Below are 20254 nucleotides of genomic sequence, written 5' to 3' on the forward strand. Positions count from 1 at the left end.
CAAAAATATTTACTTTTTTGTACTAGTAAAGAATGAGTAACTAAAGGATGCTCATCATTTGGGCAGTGGCTGAACACATTATGATATATGGATGTGATGAACATTACATTGTCCATTACCAATGTATTGAGCTCAATTTGATGATGAATGGGTTAGTTTCAGCAAAATATTAGGAAGACCTATAGAAACTAATGAAAAGTGAAGTAAGAAGAACCAGGAAAACAATTTATACAATCGTATTATAAAGACAACTTTGAAAGACTTAAGAACTTTAATCAGTACAACGTCCAACCACAATTCTGGGAGGCTCATGATGAAACACGCTACTCAGCTCCTGAGAGAGGTGATATTCAGGATGAAGATGGAGATATTTTTTTAGACATGGCCCTCTGTTACAAAGAGGTCTTTTTTCTTCAAGCAGAGGAGGGAGAAGGTACAGAATTGGAAAAAACAGTTTTGGTGATTGAAAAAAAAATTAAAATACTTTTTAAAAATTTTCCTTTTTTGGTAGCTAGGAAAAATATGTTATGGGAGACAATTAAGTACTTTGCTTTTTACTCCATTTCTTTATGGTTTGGAATATACTTTTGAAATCAGCTCTCTCTGCCATGTAATGATACATACTAAGCATGAAATGGTATAATTCCTACTAACAAACATGAAAAGGAAATATTTAATCTCTATATCTACTTTCCATCTACCACCCACGAATATTTCACCCCAATATTTCAAAGATTTTTCCCTTCCCCGGGTGTAAACACAACCCACCTTCATAATTGGGTGCCAGGTTGTGTCGTGTGATATTCATTGGCTGGTCAGGAAGATTTTTAGCTGGAGTTTGGCTGTTAGGTACTAAGGGATTGGCATAATGCCACTGGCACTCTCCACTGGTTTGCAATGTGCTTAAGAAAAAACGTGCCACTTCACATGGGGACCCTTGAGATTGCCCAAATTTTGAAGACAGCATTTGTCTTTTGCTCCTGAATACATGTGAATCTATAGGAAAAGGTCCATAATGGTAAGAGAAAGGCAAGCTGTAGGATGGAGCATATAAAAGTTCACTGTTTTCTGAATAAAAGTTTTGTTCTTGAGTATTTGTAGCATTTGTTGTGGAACTTGCTCTCCAATTTCCAACCTGGCCACATTCCGATTTGTCCATTTGGAAAGAGTCGTATTGCTGAAATGGCAAAGAAGGCCATTAAAGAATTAATTGAAAGACACAATAGCTTAATGCAGTCAATTTTAATAAACTGAATAGCAAGCTCTATTCTCCTGGATTCTAATTATATCCACTAAGTGAGAATGGATTTGGTCAAAATATGGAGACCTCAGAGGAACAGGAGTACTTGATAACAGTTGAAGGTCAAGAATTTTCCTCACCAAAGAGTTAAGAAGCCAAAGAATATGCTGTTTCTAAGACTTTGAAATCAACTACTTAAAATACTTTGGGAAATTATTTCAATGAAAAATGATGTGAAAACATGTAATACAAACACAAATAAAAGAAAGCTCTGAAGAGCTTACTAATATGAGTCCCTTCAGAATTCAGACTTTGCTGTGGACTAAATTTCAATTTTTGTCTATTATACAAGTGGTTTAAAATATCATTGTGTCCCTGAAGAATTTTCAACATAGGGAAATCTCTCCCATAAAAGTAGTGATTTGTTGTTATTTCATATTTAATAGGTGCATATAAGCCTCAGATGACTGCTAAGGGGAGAACCTTTCTATGATAATAAATGATGGTAGAAGAGTCAGACATCATTTCTGGGTGCACTCATTACCTGCGGTAGATATGGGTTTGTTCTGACTTTTGTCTTCATCTTGTTACTTTTGGATTTAGCTATTTTCCTAGGTTCTTGCGAGGTAGACATTGAACTCCTACAGGAATACTGGGACTTGGAAGAAGTGACTTGATCCAATGATAATTGTATTTCCTTGTATTCAATATCTCTGCCAAGAGACCAAAACAGATTCACATCATACATCATACCCAAGAAGAGCTTGTTTTGACAATAGAACTTTTCTATTAAAATTTCAAATTGTATCATTTTATATAATTTCATTTAGTTGGGTTCTGTGAAATGATTAATCAGCAGTGAAAAAAGGAAATTGTCAGTTCTCTATTGATGCTACAGCCCTTGGATTCTGTGACTTTCAGATCTCTAACATAGCTTTTGGAATTTTTTGGTGAGAAGTGAATGAGATCAGTACAACTATATCGAAACCTCATTCATATCCCCTGTGGAAATCATAAATTTAAGTAAATTTATAAATTCAGAAAGGAAAGATTTGTTTACCAAGACCATTTGTAACCTAACAAAGGGCGTGCTATCCCATCATTTTTCTTTCTATTAGAAAGAATGGAATAAAAAATACTTCCTCAAAAGCTCAGAACCCAAACCACCTACCTACTTTTTAGTATCTGATACTGTGAAGAGTTGCTTGCAATGTCTAGTTTTAAAGAAGTACAAGAAGACCACAGTTCAAATCTAGGCTTAGACACTTAATAACTATGTGACCCTGGGCAAGTCATTTAATTTCTGTTTGCCTCAGTTTCCTTGTCTGTAAAATGGGAATGGATTTTGTGAGGATCAAATTACATAATTATAAAGTATTTAGCACAGTGCCTGACACCAAGTTATTTACTAATACTACACATTATTAAAGTATGTAAATTTTGTTTGTCTTTCGAAACCTTTTCTCAATATAAGTTATATATTTTCTGTGATTTTGTGAAAATTATTATTCTAAATAGCAGAGAAATTAAACTCCTTTGGTTAGAGACTTAGAAACCTAAATCCATTTTTCCATTTAGAAAACAAAAAAATGATCTTCAATGAGAATATCGTTACCCAGATATAGCTGAGTATCAAATATGAGACTAGAACTTTGGTTCACATGATGAAGCACTGAAAGAAAATTTTATTATGTTATTAGGTAAGCTTATTTCCCATACCTTTTTCGTATGACATGGAATTTTATTCCAAAGCTGAATTTGACCTTTAGTTTGTATTCTGCTTAGTTCATCTTTAGGATGCTAAGAATGTGTGATAATTGCAGCAAGTTTATAATAGAGGGATTGGCAGAGGAGAAGAAAACTCTTCTGCCTAATTTGAAAGGCTGAGGAGGAGCAGCACATCAACTTTTTCTTCTTCAGTTATTAAAACAAATAAGAGGCACAAGGAAGGGATAGAGGTAAATGGGATGAGATCTCTCTTTGTCATACTAGGTGGAGAGGAGCTACATTTCTTCTACCATGCTTCCACATTTCTATACCAAGGTTACAGTTATGCCTGAAATACAGCTGCATCATCTACTTTTTTTTTTTTTAGATTTTATCTCAACAAGGAGCAAGAATCATCAAAACACTAATTTGTTTAAAAAACACTGAAAATGAAATAAACATCTAGAGAGAAAGAAAACAGTTATGCTTATTTTAATGTGAAAAGAAAAAATATGAAGGAAGCAATAAATAGGTTTGACTTACGTGAGGACATAATTGACACTCACTATGCAGTGAGGTCTTGATGACCGGCTGTTGTGCACAATGGTGGCATAACTCTGTACCCATACCCAGCCTCCATGCTTGGATAGCAGTCTGTAGTATTTGGTTGTGACTTGACCTTTCACTAACACTGTAAAAATAATGTGAAATATTGTTCATAAGTTTCAGTATTCTGGAGCTTAAAATTAACTTCCTTAAAAAAACAACAACAAATGAGCAAATATATGTATGCCATATATATGTGTGTATGTCTGCATGTACTATGCTACTATATGCTACCAGTTTGTGTGTTAGTCTATAATCTACTATAAATAAACATATAATCAGTTATCAAATTGGTCCTTTGTTGATATTTCTGTTCCCTACCTACTTATTTAACTGAAAGTTACTGGTCTTCTTAAGGTCTATTAAAAGAAAAATCGTGGTTGGAAAAGTTAACACAAAATTAAAAAGTCAACAAAGTATATTAATTTGTGGAATTTTTTATTGTTCTTGATCCAGAGCCAAATATTTTTGATACTCCAGATATCCAAAGATATTCTGATGAATGATTAACCATTAGTTTTAGGACAATCTACTAATTGATATGTTAGGAGAGATTTTTTTAACTGGTTCACCTAAAATACATCTGTGCAAAGTGAAATAATTAATTTATGCTATTACAATTTACATTTTGTACAATTTACCAAGACCTACATTTTTATTCAATACTGTCCATCTGATAATCTCCAATTTATAAGGATTTTTTGGAAAACCTGGCAGATGGGCTCATGTTCATATTGTGGGTTATAGTCCCTCCTGATATAATTACTTACTAAAGTTGATCACTTATCACTCAGCAGAAAGAGAATATCTCTTTTCTTTAACTGGCTCTGTTTCCTTAAAACAGATGGATTTATTGGAATCTCTATGGATAGATCTATCTAAATCTAAGCCATTCAGAGAAGTCCTGTGGAAAAAGGGAAAAAAGATTTGCCTCAGGGATTTGAGGTAAGCACAGGGCTACATGATGTGATCCCCCAAAGCTGGAAAAGACAGAAAGGAATTCTAGATCTTCCCAAACTATCCTTAGAGATGGACTCATTGAGGTCAATGTCCGGGACCCCAGACTACTCAGGACTTTCTCCATCAACTTCATGGATTCAATGATCATTTCTACACAGAAAACTTCTAAAAGTGTATGTCAAGTCCAGCCACGTAACCCCCTTTATCAATAAATGCCCGCAGCTCCCTATTGCCTCAGGATCAAATACAAAATGCTTTGGTTAGCTTTTGGTTACTTTTATAACCTCCTGCTACCTTTCCACACTTCTAAACCCTCATTTCCTGACACATACTCTTCCATCTAGAGACATTGGCTTCTAGATAATCCATGAGCAAAACACTGACCATTTTTTTTTCTATCTGGGTTCCATACCTGGAATACTCTTCCTTTTCCACTCAGCCTACTGTAAGTCCCAACCAAAATCCCACCTTCTATAGGAGCCTTCCTCAATCCCTCCTAATTCTAGTTCCTGCCCTCTCTTAATTACTTCCTATTGTCTTGAGCTTATTTTGTATATATTTGTTTGTATATGTATATTATTTTGAGCTCTCCATAAGATCTTGAGAAAGTCATTTACCTCATTTGCCTCAATTTCTTCATCTGTTAAATGAACTGGAGAAGAAAATGGCCAACCACTCCAGTATCTTTGCCAAGAAAACCTCAAATGTAGTTATGAAGAGTTGAATACAAATGAAATAACTGAACAACAACAAAATTTATTATTTTGTCTGTATTTGTTTCCCCCATTAGATTGCAAGCTCCTTGATGACAATGATTATCTTTTGCTTCTTTTTGAATTCCCCAGTGCTTAGCTCAGTGCCTGTAGTAGGTGCTTAATAAATATTTACTAAAGGCTTGGATATCACATTCAAAGAAGAGCAAATACTGAACCAGCATCACCTCCTTACTGAATGAATCACTGAAAATGAATTACAGCATGATATTTATCAAATCCAATATGGATTAATAGTTGATTTTGGAGTTGGTCTGACTCATTGTAGAGGTGGGGGGAGGAGAAGTAAAAAGAGGGGAAATGGTTAATTATGTTTTATTCCATTGTTAATATACAATATAGTGAACCTAGGAATAAATAGTATAGGTCATATATTAAACTAAGGTTCTCTTCTCATAAACATGACAATAAATGAATTCAGTGGCAAATTTTAGCTATATTTTAATTTTTATTTTATAAATATTTTAAATTTCAAATAAAATTTATTTATTTAAAAATTTAAATAAAGATATTTTAAACCTTAAACTATATTAATGATGTTCTTCAAGAACAGAAATATTTAATGTTTATAATCATTAAAGAATATAATCTTTTGATATGAAAAATGTAAAGATATACTGATATATAATATACACATGCATGTACATATCTCTATCTCTCTCTTCAAATATCTACAATTATAATCATCATTATTGTATCACCTTTTTCACTTATAAGCACAGTCTTGTGTATTCCTTTCATAGATGAATAGTGCTGGTAGTTTTTCAAGCCCATCTGTTACTAATATGAAAATATAACTTGCCCTAAGTTTGCCAAAGCAATTGACCAATATCAAGGAAATTGGAAATCCTACTAGCCAAATTTCAACAAAATCTTCAGAACTGGAGAATGAAATTGAAAAATAGGAGTAATGATTTAATAAGCACAGCCAACAGGGTACTTTTCCCATTTATGTCTATATTTCTATGTGAAATGTCTTTTTCAGGTATGACAGTCATTAAAATAAAGTATTAGAATAAACAGAACTTGGAACCAAACCTTCAAACTACTATATCACAAAATATTAAAATAAGATCTTCAAAAATAGATGCATGTTCAATAACATTGCTCTCGCTGAAAATATTTTAAATATTAATATTTTATTTAATAATGTAAATGTATTGGTAATTTGGTGGAAGCAAAAATGTGTTTTAGACCATTAATAAATCAAATAATATATTTAAAAATATAATTTATTTCATCTTATCCCATGCTTCTAAAATTTCTTTTGCATGCTTTTATAGTTCACATACATATGTACTATAATGCACATCAGTACAGTAGTGCCTGTAAGTAATTTATTAATATACACATATTGGGGTATATACTCAAAATTTTCTTACTGATAAGAGTTCAAAAAAGTTTGGAAACCACCAAATTGGATAATTAACTTAATTTTGCCCAAACTTTTTTCTGTTTTCATTTGGTTTTTGGAAGAATCAATCAGGAGCAAACAGCAAGAATTTATTAACCACTTGCTATGTGCCAAGCACTAATAGTTGCTGGGAATCAAAATAACAAAAATGACACAGTCCCCAACCTAAAGTAGCTTATGTTTTACTTAGAGGATACAACATGATCACAAATAAGTAAGTGCAGAATATATAAAAAATAAGTACATATTGATTTGAGCAGGAGGGGAAAAGAATGGGGAATCAGAAAAAACCTCTTGAAGAAAAGGACCCTTAAAGAGTGCTTCTTGTTTAATACTTCTGAACATATAGTATCTACCAAAGCCACAAGTTCCTGAGATACTTCTGTTTTCACAATTTCTCATTCTGTCTAAATTTCTCTTTTTCCTAAGAATCTGTGATCTTTTAATTTCTTTCATTTATAACCTGAGAACCCAGGAATTTAAATTCTAAATCTAGTAAAAGACAACATTTCAAGAAAAAAACCTTATCAGTACTTCAAGCCATGGAGTCACTTCCTAGCTCTGTAACTTTGGGCAAGTCACTTAACCCCTATTGCCTAGCCCTTACCATTCTTCTGTTTTAGAACCAATGCATAGTATCAATTCTACGATGAAGGTAAGGGTTTTAAAAAATAAAATGAAATAAAATAAAACCAAGGAACCAATATCCTAAAGTCCTCATTTAATTCTTTTTTTTTAAACCTTTAACTTCTGTGTATTTGCTCCTAGGTGGAAGAGTAGTAAGGCCTAGGCAATGGGGGTCAAGTGACTTGCCCAGGGTCACTCAGCTGGGAAGTGCCTGAGACCAGTTTTGAACCTATGACCTCCCGTCTCTAGGCCTGACTATGACCTCCTGTCTCTAGGCCTGACTCTCAATCCACTGAGCTACCCAGCTGCCCCCTCCTCATTTCATTCTTACAAAAGACCTCATCAGTTCTTGTAGAAAATTTATTCTTAAGTTCAAGAAAGAATCTTGATTCCTTTTTTTTTTATGATAACTGAACTGAGCAGAAATGTCTTTATTCTATTTTAAGAATGATATATCATGAGTTCACATTTGACCAGATAGGAGGAAGGAATTCCTTTTCCTATTTCTTGGTCAATTAATCCAACATAGGCCCTTGAGATTGTATATCCATCTAGAGTTTGGATTCCCAATGTGTATATTTATGTATTTATGTATTTATTTATTTGTTTGTTTATTTATTTATTTAAAATCCTTACCTTCTGTCTTGGAGCCAATACACAGTATTGGCTCAAAGGCAGAAGAGTGGTAAGGGCTAGGCAATGGGGGGTTAAGTGACTTGCCCAGGGTCACACAGCTGAGAAGTGGCTGAGGCCAGATTTGAACATAGGATCTCCTGTCTCTAGGCCTGACTCTCATTCCACTGAGCTACCCAGCTGCCCCCATGTATATATATTTAGAAGGAAAACTGTAGCCAATGTTTACCATAAACAAATATTCATATTTATATGTATTGCTCATTGGTAGATCTGCTGTTAGCTTAGGCAATAATTTTCCTTTCCTTTCCTTTCCTTTCCTTTCCTTTCCTTTCCTTTCCTTTCCTTTCCTTTCCTTTCCTTTCCTTTCCTTTCCTTTCCTTTCCTTCTTTTTTCTTTTCTTTTCAGATCGAATCTCCCCTATCTCACCCAGGCTGGATGTACAGTTGCTGCTCTTAGACCTGATCCAATTATTGATTAGCATGGAAATTTTTACCTGCTCCATTTTCAGCCTGGGAGGATTTGCCCTCCCTCATCCAGCCTGGTAGCCCCTTAATCACAGGGGCTCAATACAATAATGCTAGATTTAAAATTGGACAGCTTTGGCCCACTACAGCCCAACATTTTCAGTGTTCAATTGCTTCACCAGCTTTAGCCACCTTTGTAGCCCCGATTACAGGTGTCAATCACCAGGCCTGGGCATCTGTGACTTTATGGTATTCAGGAAACAAAAGACAAAATCCCTTCATCAAGATAAAGCAAAGGTACAAAGTCTAGGTTAGGGTTTTTTATTTGTCTAAACAGAACAATAGCAATGTCAATATTGGTATACCTTAAAAGAAATATCTTTCCCAAACCAATAATTTCTCTTTTAACCACTTCCTCCAAGGATTTCTCCTTCCTATCTGGTCAAAGGTGAACTCAAGGAGATATCATTCTTAAATAGAACAGACATTTCTATTCTCCCTTCTGTTTCTATAAACTAGACAAAGTTCTCTAAATTTCAGGAATTAAGAGAATAAGATTCCTTCTACAACTTGATTGAATCTTCTACTACCAGAACTGATTAGGTCTTTTATAAGAATGAAATGAGGGTTTAAAATTAGATATTGACTTCTTAGCTTTGCTTAAGTACTGATAAGATCATTCATTCAGGATTTTGATTTTTTTTTTTAAATTAAACCCTTACCTTCTGTCTTGGAGTCAAGGCAGAAGAGTAGTAAGGGTAGGCAATGGAGGTCAAGTGACTTGCCCAGGATCACACAGCTGGGAATTATTCCGGATTTTAAATGAGGACACTGCCATATTTCTTAATATTTCAGAAAAAAAGTGCTCTGAACTTTTATACATTGTATTATGTAACTGATAGTGATATTCAACAGTAGGTTGTACTAAATGTTTTTTCATATTCTCTTCTAGCCCATTCACCCTGAAATCTAGGGGTATGTGCACATTATAGAATAGTATTGTATTACTATTATAATTTATCATAATATTGCTATATTATAATATTACAAATTATAAAATATTATAATACTATACTAATAATAGTATTATCATACCAATGACATCGTGGAGTGATGTCTTAACTAGCTCAATAAGTCAGATTTAAGTGAGGCAGAGTTGCATAGTCATCAGTCTCACAGTGGCAAGACAAAAGTCAGGACAACTAGTAATCCCTGGGATGCAGTGGATGACCTTGACATCCTCCATGTCTGACCAAGCTTTGAGTGCTCCACAGCACCTGCTTTGGTCGCCTCTGTTTGGAGCCAGATTGTTTTTGTCCTCCCATTTTGCCAGGGGAAATCTTTATATATTTGGGGCACACATCCCCTTAAGTCACCAACAAATTTGAGGCTTCTCAGATACCCTCAACCTAGTTTAGCCAGTCTGCCATTGATTTTACCAGGGTGTGTTCACTGCACATGCCACAGCTTCTTGGAGCAACAGATTAGAGTACCAGGTGGACACCAAAGGTGGATGAACAGCCCTGAAGAGGGCTTGACAATTCCCGTGCCATTTGCTCCCTGAACACCTCCTATACCCCATAGTATTTTACATTCACTTCCCTACTCCCCCTTTTTATCCCTCCAACCTAGTGGAAAATACTACTTCTCTTGACATTTGTAGACATGCTTAATTCAAAAGGATAACATTTATCTTATATTTAATGTTTTATATTTAATTTTATTTCTTTAAAATTTATATGCTTGTAAAATATCATGAAACATGAAACATGTTATGTTAAATTTTATTCATATAGACTTTCATAAATATTAAATGTGTTGTGCTTAATGTTATTAATATAAAATTTCACCATGTGGAATATTTTCCTATTTTATTCATATAAACATGGACTGTTTTCATATTTTATCTACATAAAATACAAACTATTTTCATACTTTAGATAAAATATGAACTATGTTAATATGAACAATCATATTGTGTTACTTACATAGATGATGAGCATAACGTAAGTAGAACATATCACAGCCATGGACATGATGGTAGAGTGTTTTCTCTATTAAATCCTGTGGTTCATAGCCAGTTAGTTCAGTCACCCTGGAAGAAGAAGGCTATCTAAATTAATAATATTGCCCTACAGATTTGACTTTAATTAAACTAATATTGATTTTTCCAAGTAATCAAGTGCTAAAGAATCAAAGGTGGAAACAAATGTTGATTTTGGAACCTGAAAACCATCTTCTTTGTAAGAAACAACTTTTGAACTCCAGTTTAATGCAGCATATAGAATTGCTCATATTCCAGAAAACTTCAGATAATCATTAATGAATTTATTATTTTTTTAACCTTTACCATCCATCTTAGAATCAATATTGTATATTGGTTGAAAGGCAGAAGAGAGGTAAAGATTAGGCAGTGCAGGTTAAGTGCCTTGCTCAGGTCACACAGCTAGGAAGTGTCTGAGGCCAGATTTGAACATGGGACCTCCCATCTCTAAGCTTGGTTCTCAATCCACTGAGGCACCCAGCAGCCTCACAATAAATGGATTCTTTAAAATAGCTTGCAATTTTATCCTTTTCAGAGTGAATTTAAGTGTATCCAAGAAGCATTCATTGAATCTAAAATCAAAACTGACACTTGGTAGAAAGATATTTTGTCAACAGGCTGACATGGGAATGCTTAATATTTCAGGAAGGTTCTGCAAAGATTGTTTTAATTTTTTGAAATCTCCATTGTTATCAGCATACAATCAATCTTTGATTTCTAGACTTGGCTATTACCAAGAATTCTTTAGTGAACTGTCAAGAACCATATCAGGTTGCTATTATTTAATTGCTGATTCTTTAGTACCTTAATCTACAAAGCTTTTTCAGATCTTCTGACCTCACAAAACACTTTGCTTTACAACTATCTAAGGTCCTTATTATGCAAAATTCATCCTTCTAAACGGAGGGTTCTTAACCTGGGGTCAGATTTCTGAGGAAGGGAAAAAACATATCTTTATTTCAATATTTGCAATCCTATGTATTTAAGAACATTATCCTTTTTAAGTTTTATCTTTATTTATTTTAATAACAAATTTACACATATGTTTTCCAAAGTTATATGATTCACGTTTTCTCCTTCTCTTCTTCCTGGAGTTGACAAGCAATTCAGTCTGGGTTGTACATGTATTATCACCCAACACATATTTCCATATTATTCATTTTAATAAGTGAATAATCTTATAAAACAAAACCCCCAAATCATATACCCAAATAAACAAGTGATAAATCATGTTTTCATCTGCATTCCTACTCTAACAGTTCTTTCTCTGGAGGTGGATAGCATTTTTTTCATAAGTCCCTCAAAATTGTCCTGGATCATTGTATTGCTGTTGGTTTAAAAAGTCTATCACATTTGATTGTCCCACAATATTTCATTTTCTGCGTATAATGTTCTCCTGGTTCTGCTCACTTCACTCTGTATCAGTTCATGTAGGTCTTCCCAGTTTTAGAACATTATTCTGAGAAAAGACCCGTAGGCAGATTTCACCAGACTGTCAAAAAAGTTCATGGCACAAAAACAGGTTTAGAACCCCTGTACTAGACTGAGGACAGAAATGACACTTCTTAGTACTTAGGTCAGTAAACTCTTCAAATGATTTTCCTTAATGAATGACTTGAATGTGTAACAGGATATTGATTCAAGACTGATTTCTCTTCTGATGGATTTCAGATGTTCAAGACTGACTTTCCCCCAGGGCAGGGAAAATTCTGAAACTCAGATGGATTCCTGGGATTTATAATTCAAAAAACCATTCCTTTCAAGATCTGAAAGAGATATCATGAAGTTTGAGCCTGGAAAGTAGAGTTCCACTAGAATGGGAAAGTTTTAGTTTCTGTTTCAGAGCAAAGAAAGACAGAAGAAACGAAAGTCTTCCTTCAGGAGAAAGATGGAGTGAAATCACAGCAACAAAGCCATATGTTTGGCTCCCTGCTGGCCTGACTAGGACTAGGGGCTGAGTATATCAGGCTGCAAATGGTGCAAATAAAGGAGCATTATTAATGCTCAATTATTAATAATTATACATTCTGTAATTGTTATTACTTTATTATATGTCATATATTACATTATTTATTTAATTCATTTTTAATTTAAATACATTTAATTAAAATATATAAAAATTAATGGAACTCAGTAGGAATCTTCCAGGTGCAATCAGACCAGTAAGAGAGGAAAGCTCCAACTCTTCCACTTTTTTCATATGACTATTGATACCTTGAATTTCTTCCTCAGAAAACTGCCTCAGATATTCATTTATAAATAGCAGGTATCCCTAGAGAGCAAATTTGGCAGTCATTCTTTTTACTCTCTTCTTTTGAGGGGATTAAAAATAATAATAATGGCTGACATTTATATGGCACTTACTATGTGCCAGGCACTGTGTACAAATATGATCTAATTTGATTTTCACAGCAACCCTGGAAGGTAAATGATTATCTCCATTTTACAGATAAGGAAACTAAGGCAAGGGTTACAAGTAACAAAAGTTTTTCTATGCTATTTTTCTTGCTATTTCTTTAGTGTTTCTATTTCCTGGATTTTGCTTCACATAAAAATCAAGGATCCAATGAATGGTTTGTGCAGTGCTTAGCACTAAGTTGGCACATATTAGGCACTATGTGTTAGTTATTATTCCTATTGTTTTCATATTCATTCTCTTCTGGGAAATGGAGGATGCCAGTAACTAATTTACCTATTTTTATTTTTATTTTATTTGTTTATTTTTAAAACCTTACCTACTGTCTTAAAATCAATACTGTATATTTGTTCCAAGGCAGAAGAGTAGTAAGTGCTAGGAAATGGGGCTTAAGTGACTTATCCAGGGTCACATAGCTGCCAGTAACTGATTTTGATAAAAATAACTTTAAAAAAATAACATGATCAGGGGCCTAGACCTTGTCCTCATGGTCAGAATTTTATTCTGACACAAGAGTACCAGGACTACATGAATGACAGAGAAAGATATCCACATGGACAGAACAGAGCCATTTTGCTGCCTGGTTATGGAGGGACCACTGATGTACCCCAATTCAGGTTCTACTAATGCTAAGGGAAATCCTTAGGGAAATCTATAGCCTTTGATGCAAAGAAGACTGTGGTAGGATGAAATCAAAATTGGCCCCTGGGCCACCTAATGAGAGTAATCAAGTGGCATAGTGGATAAGCCATAGGCTTAGAGGCAGGAAGATCTAAAGTCAAATTGGATCTTGGATACTTACTAGCTGTGTGACCCTGAACAAGTCACTTAACTTTTGTTTGCCTCAGTTTTCTCATCTGTTAAATAGGGACGATAATAGCACCTACCTTCCAGGATTGTTGTGAAGATCAAATTAGGTAATACTTATGTGCCTGGCACATAGCTATTATTATTATTATTGCAAGAGGAAAGAGTAAAAAGAATGACTGCCAAACTAATATGCTCCATAGTGATACCTGCTATTTACAAATGAATGTTTTGAGGCAGTTTTCTGAAGAAGAAATCCAAGCTATCAGTAGCCATATTTTTAAAAAATGCTCTACATCATTAGTAATCACAAAAATACAAATGAAAACAAATCTAGATACCACCTCACATCCATCAAATTGGCTAAGATGACAAAAATAATGAATGACAAAGGCTAGAGGGTTTTTTTTGGCCTTCTCAATGGGTGGAGGATAGGGTAAGAATTTGGAACTGAAAATAAAATAAAATTGAATTAAAATAAACAAGAAAATGCCTCAGAAAATATTAAGACAATACAACAAAGCCAAGAGAAAAGGAAAAACACTAAATAAATGCATGAACATTTGTTTTGATGCTTATCTGGCTCCTTATGCACATGTGTGCCCTTAATTATTAATACATTTTACTTCAAAAGTTGTGTTGTGTAAATGTATCAGTCTCTTCTGTCTGCCCTTTGATCCAGCCATTCCACTGCTTTTATACCCCAAAGAGATCATAAGGAAAAAGACTTGTACAAAAATATTTATAGCCGTGCTTTTTGTGGTGGCAAAAAATTGGAAAATGAGGGAATGCCCTTCAATTGGGGAATGGCTGAATAAATTGTGGTATCTGTTGGTGATGCAATACTATTGTGCTCAAAGGAATAATGAACTGGAGGAATTCCATGTGAACTGGAAAGACCTCCAGGAATTGATGCAGAGTGAAAGGAGCAGAACCAGGAGAACATTGTACACAGAGACTGATACACTGTGGCACAATCGAACATAACGGTCTTCTGTACTAGCAGCAATGCAATGATCCAGGACAATTCTGAGGGACTTATGAGAAAGAACTCTATCTACATCCAGAGAATGCATGAGATTTTAGTAGAGTAGAAACACAGAAGAAAAACAACTGCTTGATCACATGGGTCGATGGGGATATGATTGGAGATGTAGACTCTAAGCCAGTGATTCCCAAAGTGGGTGCCACCGCCCCCTGGTGGGTGCTGTAGCGATCCAGGGGAGCAGCGATGGCCACAGGTGCATTTATCTTTCCTATTAATTGCTATTAAAATTAAAAAAAATTAATTTCCAGGGGGCTAAGTAATATTTTTTCTGGAAAGGGGACGGTAGGCCAAAAAAGTTTGGGAACCACTGCTCTAAGCGATCATCACCCTAATACAAATATCAATAATATGGAAATAGATCTTGATCAATGACCCCCGTGGAATTGCTTGTTGGCTACTGGAGGGGAGTAGGAGGAAAGAAGAGAAAGAACATGAATCATGTAACATGGAAAAATATTCTAAATTAATTAAAAAATAATTTTTAAGTGAAAAAATGTATCAGTCTCTGGACTGTGAAAAACTGGACTGCAAAACTGGCAAGTAGAAAAAAAAATCACCTAGAAGGGGGTAAAATTAAGTAGAGGCATCATGAATATCACTGAAGGAAACCAGTGACCTTTCCTATTCAGGAAATGAATGGACTGTTAAATGTTAGCTGTAAATTAAATAGACTGAGAACATGACATTTTGATTCTTTTGATCATTTCCCTTTCTGTTTGCATCTCTGATGTACTTGTAATTGTACATCTCTGAAGACATAATGCTTCCCTGGGATTGCTCACTATTTTTTGTTTATATTTCCATAGTATTTCCCTACAATAGAAAAGTTTGTGGAAGCTCTAAGGGAAGGAAGAGGAGAAATCTGATCACCAAGTTCCAGACCTACTAAAATCTCATGCATTCTAAGTCCCGAACAGAACTTGAACCTATTTCTACTCTGTGTAATAGAAAAACTCAAAAGTCTGATTTTAAAGAAACAAAGCAAAAGAATTCAAGGAATTGTGAGTCAAAGAGGCTCCTTCAACTAATTGGAAGTCAAGTTACAGAACAACCATCCTATAAATGTAAATTAATCAAAAGCACATGTATTATGTTTCCTATTAAGATACATATTAACTTAAAAAAGGGGAAAGGGTGTCCCTATGGAGTTTTCAGAACCTATAAAGTCAGAGCACTCGTCAGAGGGATTTTCTAAACCTCAAGCATGACTGGATTCACCAGCCATAGTTTCAAAGTGATATATCATATAGTGATTCACCAAGGGGCAGATCCAAGATGGCAGAGAAGGTACATATCCTCATCTGATCTCTACCAAATTACTCTCCAAAAACTATGATATAATTCTTTAGAGCGAATTCTGGAGCAGCAAAACTGACAAAAAGGCAAGATGAAGTAACTTTCTAGCACACAACAACTTAGGAGGTTGGCATGACGGATGTAGTGCCTTGAGGTGGAGGTAGAACTCAGGGACCCAGGGCAGGTCCCCACAACAGCAATGGGCCTCTGGAGCTCTTAGCCACAAATAGTAAGAAGAGATTGGACAATGGCTCAGAAGGAGGTTACAGGGATCCCTTTGTGGCCTCTGAGGGCAAGACTCCTATCACATTGTAGAGAAACAGATGGTAATCTTGGGGCGTGATTTCAGGATGAGGAAGAGCACTAGCAGACTCCAGTGCTTGTGGCCACAGGGGAGCAGGGGACCCTGGTCACAATTCTAAGGGAGAAAAGAGTGCTTGGGGTTACTCAAAGACTACACCACAGGCCAGTATAGTATTAAACACACCTCTCCTTACATCATACCACCTGAGAAGAATTGAAAGCAGAAAGATACCCAGAGTTAGCTGCACAAAGAACCTGGAGCTTAGAATAGTGCTCTGTTCACCTCAGGTACAGAGCCCAACTTTAAAAGTTTCTTAGACTAAAAGAAAAGAAAAAGGCAAGAAAATGAGCAAAAAAACAGAAAAGGAAACTCAACAAAACAAGTTATTTTGGTGACAGAAAAGATCAAACATAATCTCAGAAGAAGACAAAAACCCAATACTTCTGCATTTGAAGCCTCCAAGAATAATAGGAATTGCCCTCAATCCGAGAAAGAATTAATGGACCTTAAAAAATATTTTAAAAATAAAAAAAGAGGTAGAAGAAAAATCTGGAAAGACACAAGAGTGATACAAAAAAAATCATGAAAAAATAGTCAACAGCTTGATAAAGGAAGCACAAAAAAAACCCTGAAGAAATTAGTATCTTTAAAAATAGAATAGGTCAATTGATAAAAGAGGCACAAAAATCCAATGAATCCATAAAAGTCAGAATTAGCTAGGTGGAAAAAGATATACAAAAAGGCACTGAAGAAAAGAACTTCTTGAAAGGCAGAATTGGTCCTACAGAAAAAATAGGTACAAAAATTCACTGAGAAATAGAACTTGTTTACAAAGTAGAATTGACCAAATAAAAAATGTGATACAAAAAGCTCTCTTAAGAAAATCATTTCTTAAAAATAAATAGGGCAAGTGAAAGCTAATGACTCCAGGAGATATCAGGCAACAATTAAACAAAGTCAAAAGAATGAAAAAATAGGAGGAAATGTGAAATATCTCATTGAGAAAACAACTGACTTAGAAACTAAATCCTGGAGAGATAATCTAAGAATTATTGGACTGTCTTAAACCCATGATTTTTTTTAAAAGAAAAAAAGCTTAGACATTATCTTTTTTAAAAATTAAAAAAATTTTTTTTTAATTTAAATCCTTACCTTCCGTCTTAGAGTCAATACTGTGTAAGGCAGGAGAGTGGTAAGGGTAGGCAATGGAGGTCAAGTGACTTGTCCAGGGTCACACAGCTGGGAAGTGTCTGAGGCCAGATTTGAACCTAGGACCTCCCATCTCTAGGCCTGGCTCTTAATCTACTGAGCTACCCAGCTGCCCCCTAGACATTATCTTTCCATAAATTACCAAGGAACACTACCTGGATGTTCTAAAATTAGAGGACACAATAGAAATTGAAAGAATTCACTGATCACCTCCTAAAAGAGATCCCAAAATGATAACTCCCAGGAATATCATAGCTAAATTCTAGAACTCCCAAGTCGAGGAGAAATTATTACAAATAGCCAAAAAAATAAAAAAAAGAAAAGAAACAACTCAAATAAAAAGAGAGAATTGAATATATGGGATGATATGAAAATTAAGGTTTGAGAAAGAAGAATGTATAGGGAAGAGGGGAAAGAGAAAAACAAAACGAGCTAACTTATTGCACATAAAAGAGACATGAAAGAGCTTTTACAATGGAAGGGAAGATGGGGGGAGGTGAGGTGGAGAGTACATGAACCTTACTCTCATCAGAATTGGCTCAGTGAGGGAAGAACATACATAATCAATAGACCAAAAAAATCTATCTTACCTTACAAGGAAGTAGTAGGGGAAGGGAGTAAGAGAAGGGTTGTGGGGCTGATAAAAAAAAAAAAGAGGACTAATTAGGGGAGGTAGAAGTCAGAACCTAAACAGGCATAAATAGGATGGAGAGTAATACACAGTATTCATAACAGTGCAAAATGAGTTGAATATATGAGAATACAAGTCACTCCTCAATTGATAAATGGTCAAAGGATACAAACAGGCAATTTTCAGACAAAGTAATTACAGCTTTCTATAGTCTTCCAAAAAATGCTCTAAATCAGTATTAATTAGAGAAATAAAAATTAAAACAACTCTGAGGTACCACTCCATATCTATCAGATTGGCTATTATGACAGAAAAGGAAAATGACAAAACTTGAAGGTGACATGGGAAAGTTGATTTGGGAAAACCCTGTTTGGGGGGACTTGTTGACTGATTCACCCATACTTGATAGCAATTTGAACCTATGCCCAAAGGGCTACAACAGGAGCTCTTGACCCACCAATAACATTACAGGGTTTATCTCCCAAAGAGACAAAAATCAAAAAGGGTGAATACCTATATGTATAAAAGTATTTATAGGATCTCTTTTTTGGGGGAGACAAAGAATTGGAAAGTGAGAGGATACCCATCAATTGGGGAATGGCTGAGTAAGTTATAATATATGATTGTCATGGAATACTATTGTATTGTAAGAAATGACAAGTGGGAGCTCAAAAACACCAGAAAATGAACTGAAGTAGAGTGGAATAAGCAGAAACAGAAAAATACAGAACACAGTGAGAGAAATACTGTACAATGATCATCTGTGAATAATAGCTATTCTCAGCAATACAATGTTCCAAAACTATCCCAAAAGAACTCATGATAAAAAATGCTATCTGCTTCCAGAAAAAAGAACGGAGTCTAAATCCAGACCAAAGTGGACTTTTTCACTTTCTTAATTTTTTATTTGAGTTTCCTCCCACAAAAGGATTAATATGGGAGAAAATTTACATACATGATTGCACTTGTAAAATCTATATAAGATTGTTTACCATCACAATATGGTTGTGGATGGGGTGGGTAAAGGAAGCTACAGAGAGAATCTGAGAATTACTATTCTTTGGAAAATGTTGGAAACTGTTGTTACATGTAATTGGGGAAAATAAAATAAAATTTAATTTACAAAAAAGAAAGATCATATGATCCTTTTTAACAATTTTATTTTGAATTATGTTTAATAACAATGCCACCTGGTTTTCTGAAAGCCAACATACCACTGGGCTAGTCCCTTTAGAAATAAAGACCATTTTAAAAAATTAAAAGCTTGATTTCTCTGCTCCTCTCCCTAACTTTGTTCATTCTCCAGCTTTCTTGATAAATCAGCCTCATGAAATCAGTACAATTTGCAATCTGTAAAAGAAGTAGACTCATTGTTTTTTGAATGGGCCATATTTTCTCATATCACTTCTGGCCATCTAGGCTTGAACTTTTCCTTTATAGGACCAAAAGTCATGAAAAGCAAGAAACAAAAGGGCTTTGCTGCTAACATCCTGGCCCTTAGAAATTGACTCAGGATTCATTTCCCCACCATAAGCTCTTCTTGAGGGAAAGAGAAATGGATTTTTATTGGTCTGTTTAGGAAAACTTTGGTATTAATTCCTTCTGAATTAAATTGGTTGAATTCAGTTCAATAAAGCCACAAACATTTATTCAGCATTGTTTAGAAAGAGCACTATATTTGCTGTAAACACACATGCGATCCTATAATGATGGGGAGTAAAGAGCTGGCCCCCTGGTCTTCTCTACCTAGAGAACTCCTTCTGGAATGGTAAGTCTATGTGCCAAAGCTGTCTGGAGAAACATGTGACTTGGTGAAGAAGGACTGCTTTGGATAATAAAGAAAATCTTGAATGGTCCCTTAGTTCTTTTTCTTATAATAACTGAAAGGTGATTGAGCCTGCATCACAGCTTAAGCAGAGAGGAATGGCCACTAAGCCACAGAGCCATTGAACAGTAGGCAATAAAGGGAGTGACCCTCTCTCTGCTTCTGTCTCTTTTCTATCTGCCGAGGTAGCAGAATTCTACAAAACTCTTCATAGAAGAGTAGAGAAAGACTTGGTCTCCTTGTCCCA

The 20254-nt window shown here is 34.9% G+C and overlaps 1 protein-coding gene across 2 annotated transcripts in view; it reads right to left on the minus strand.

Moving 5' to 3' along the window:
* Positions 1–20254, minus strand: part of SIM2 (SIM bHLH transcription factor 2) — a 91971-nt gene that overhangs the window by 14036 nt on the left and 57681 nt on the right. For both annotated transcript variants that reach the window (XM_044670269.1, XM_044670268.1), the window contains exons 7-10: positions 10416–10522; positions 3491–3638; positions 1785–1953; positions 769–1177 (exon numbers count right to left, since the gene is read on the minus strand). In XM_044670269.1, the coding sequence (XP_044526204.1) occupies positions 769–1177; positions 1785–1953; positions 3491–3638; positions 10416–10522 (833 nt within the window). The remainder of the gene's footprint in view (positions 1–768; positions 1178–1784; positions 1954–3490; positions 3639–10415; positions 10523–20254) is intronic.

Source organism: Gracilinanus agilis, chromosome 3 (assembly GCF_016433145.1).
Source record: "Gracilinanus agilis isolate LMUSP501 chromosome 3, AgileGrace, whole genome shotgun sequence".
In the NCBI taxonomy this organism is placed as follows: Eukaryota; Metazoa; Chordata; class Mammalia; order Didelphimorphia; family Didelphidae; genus Gracilinanus; species Gracilinanus agilis.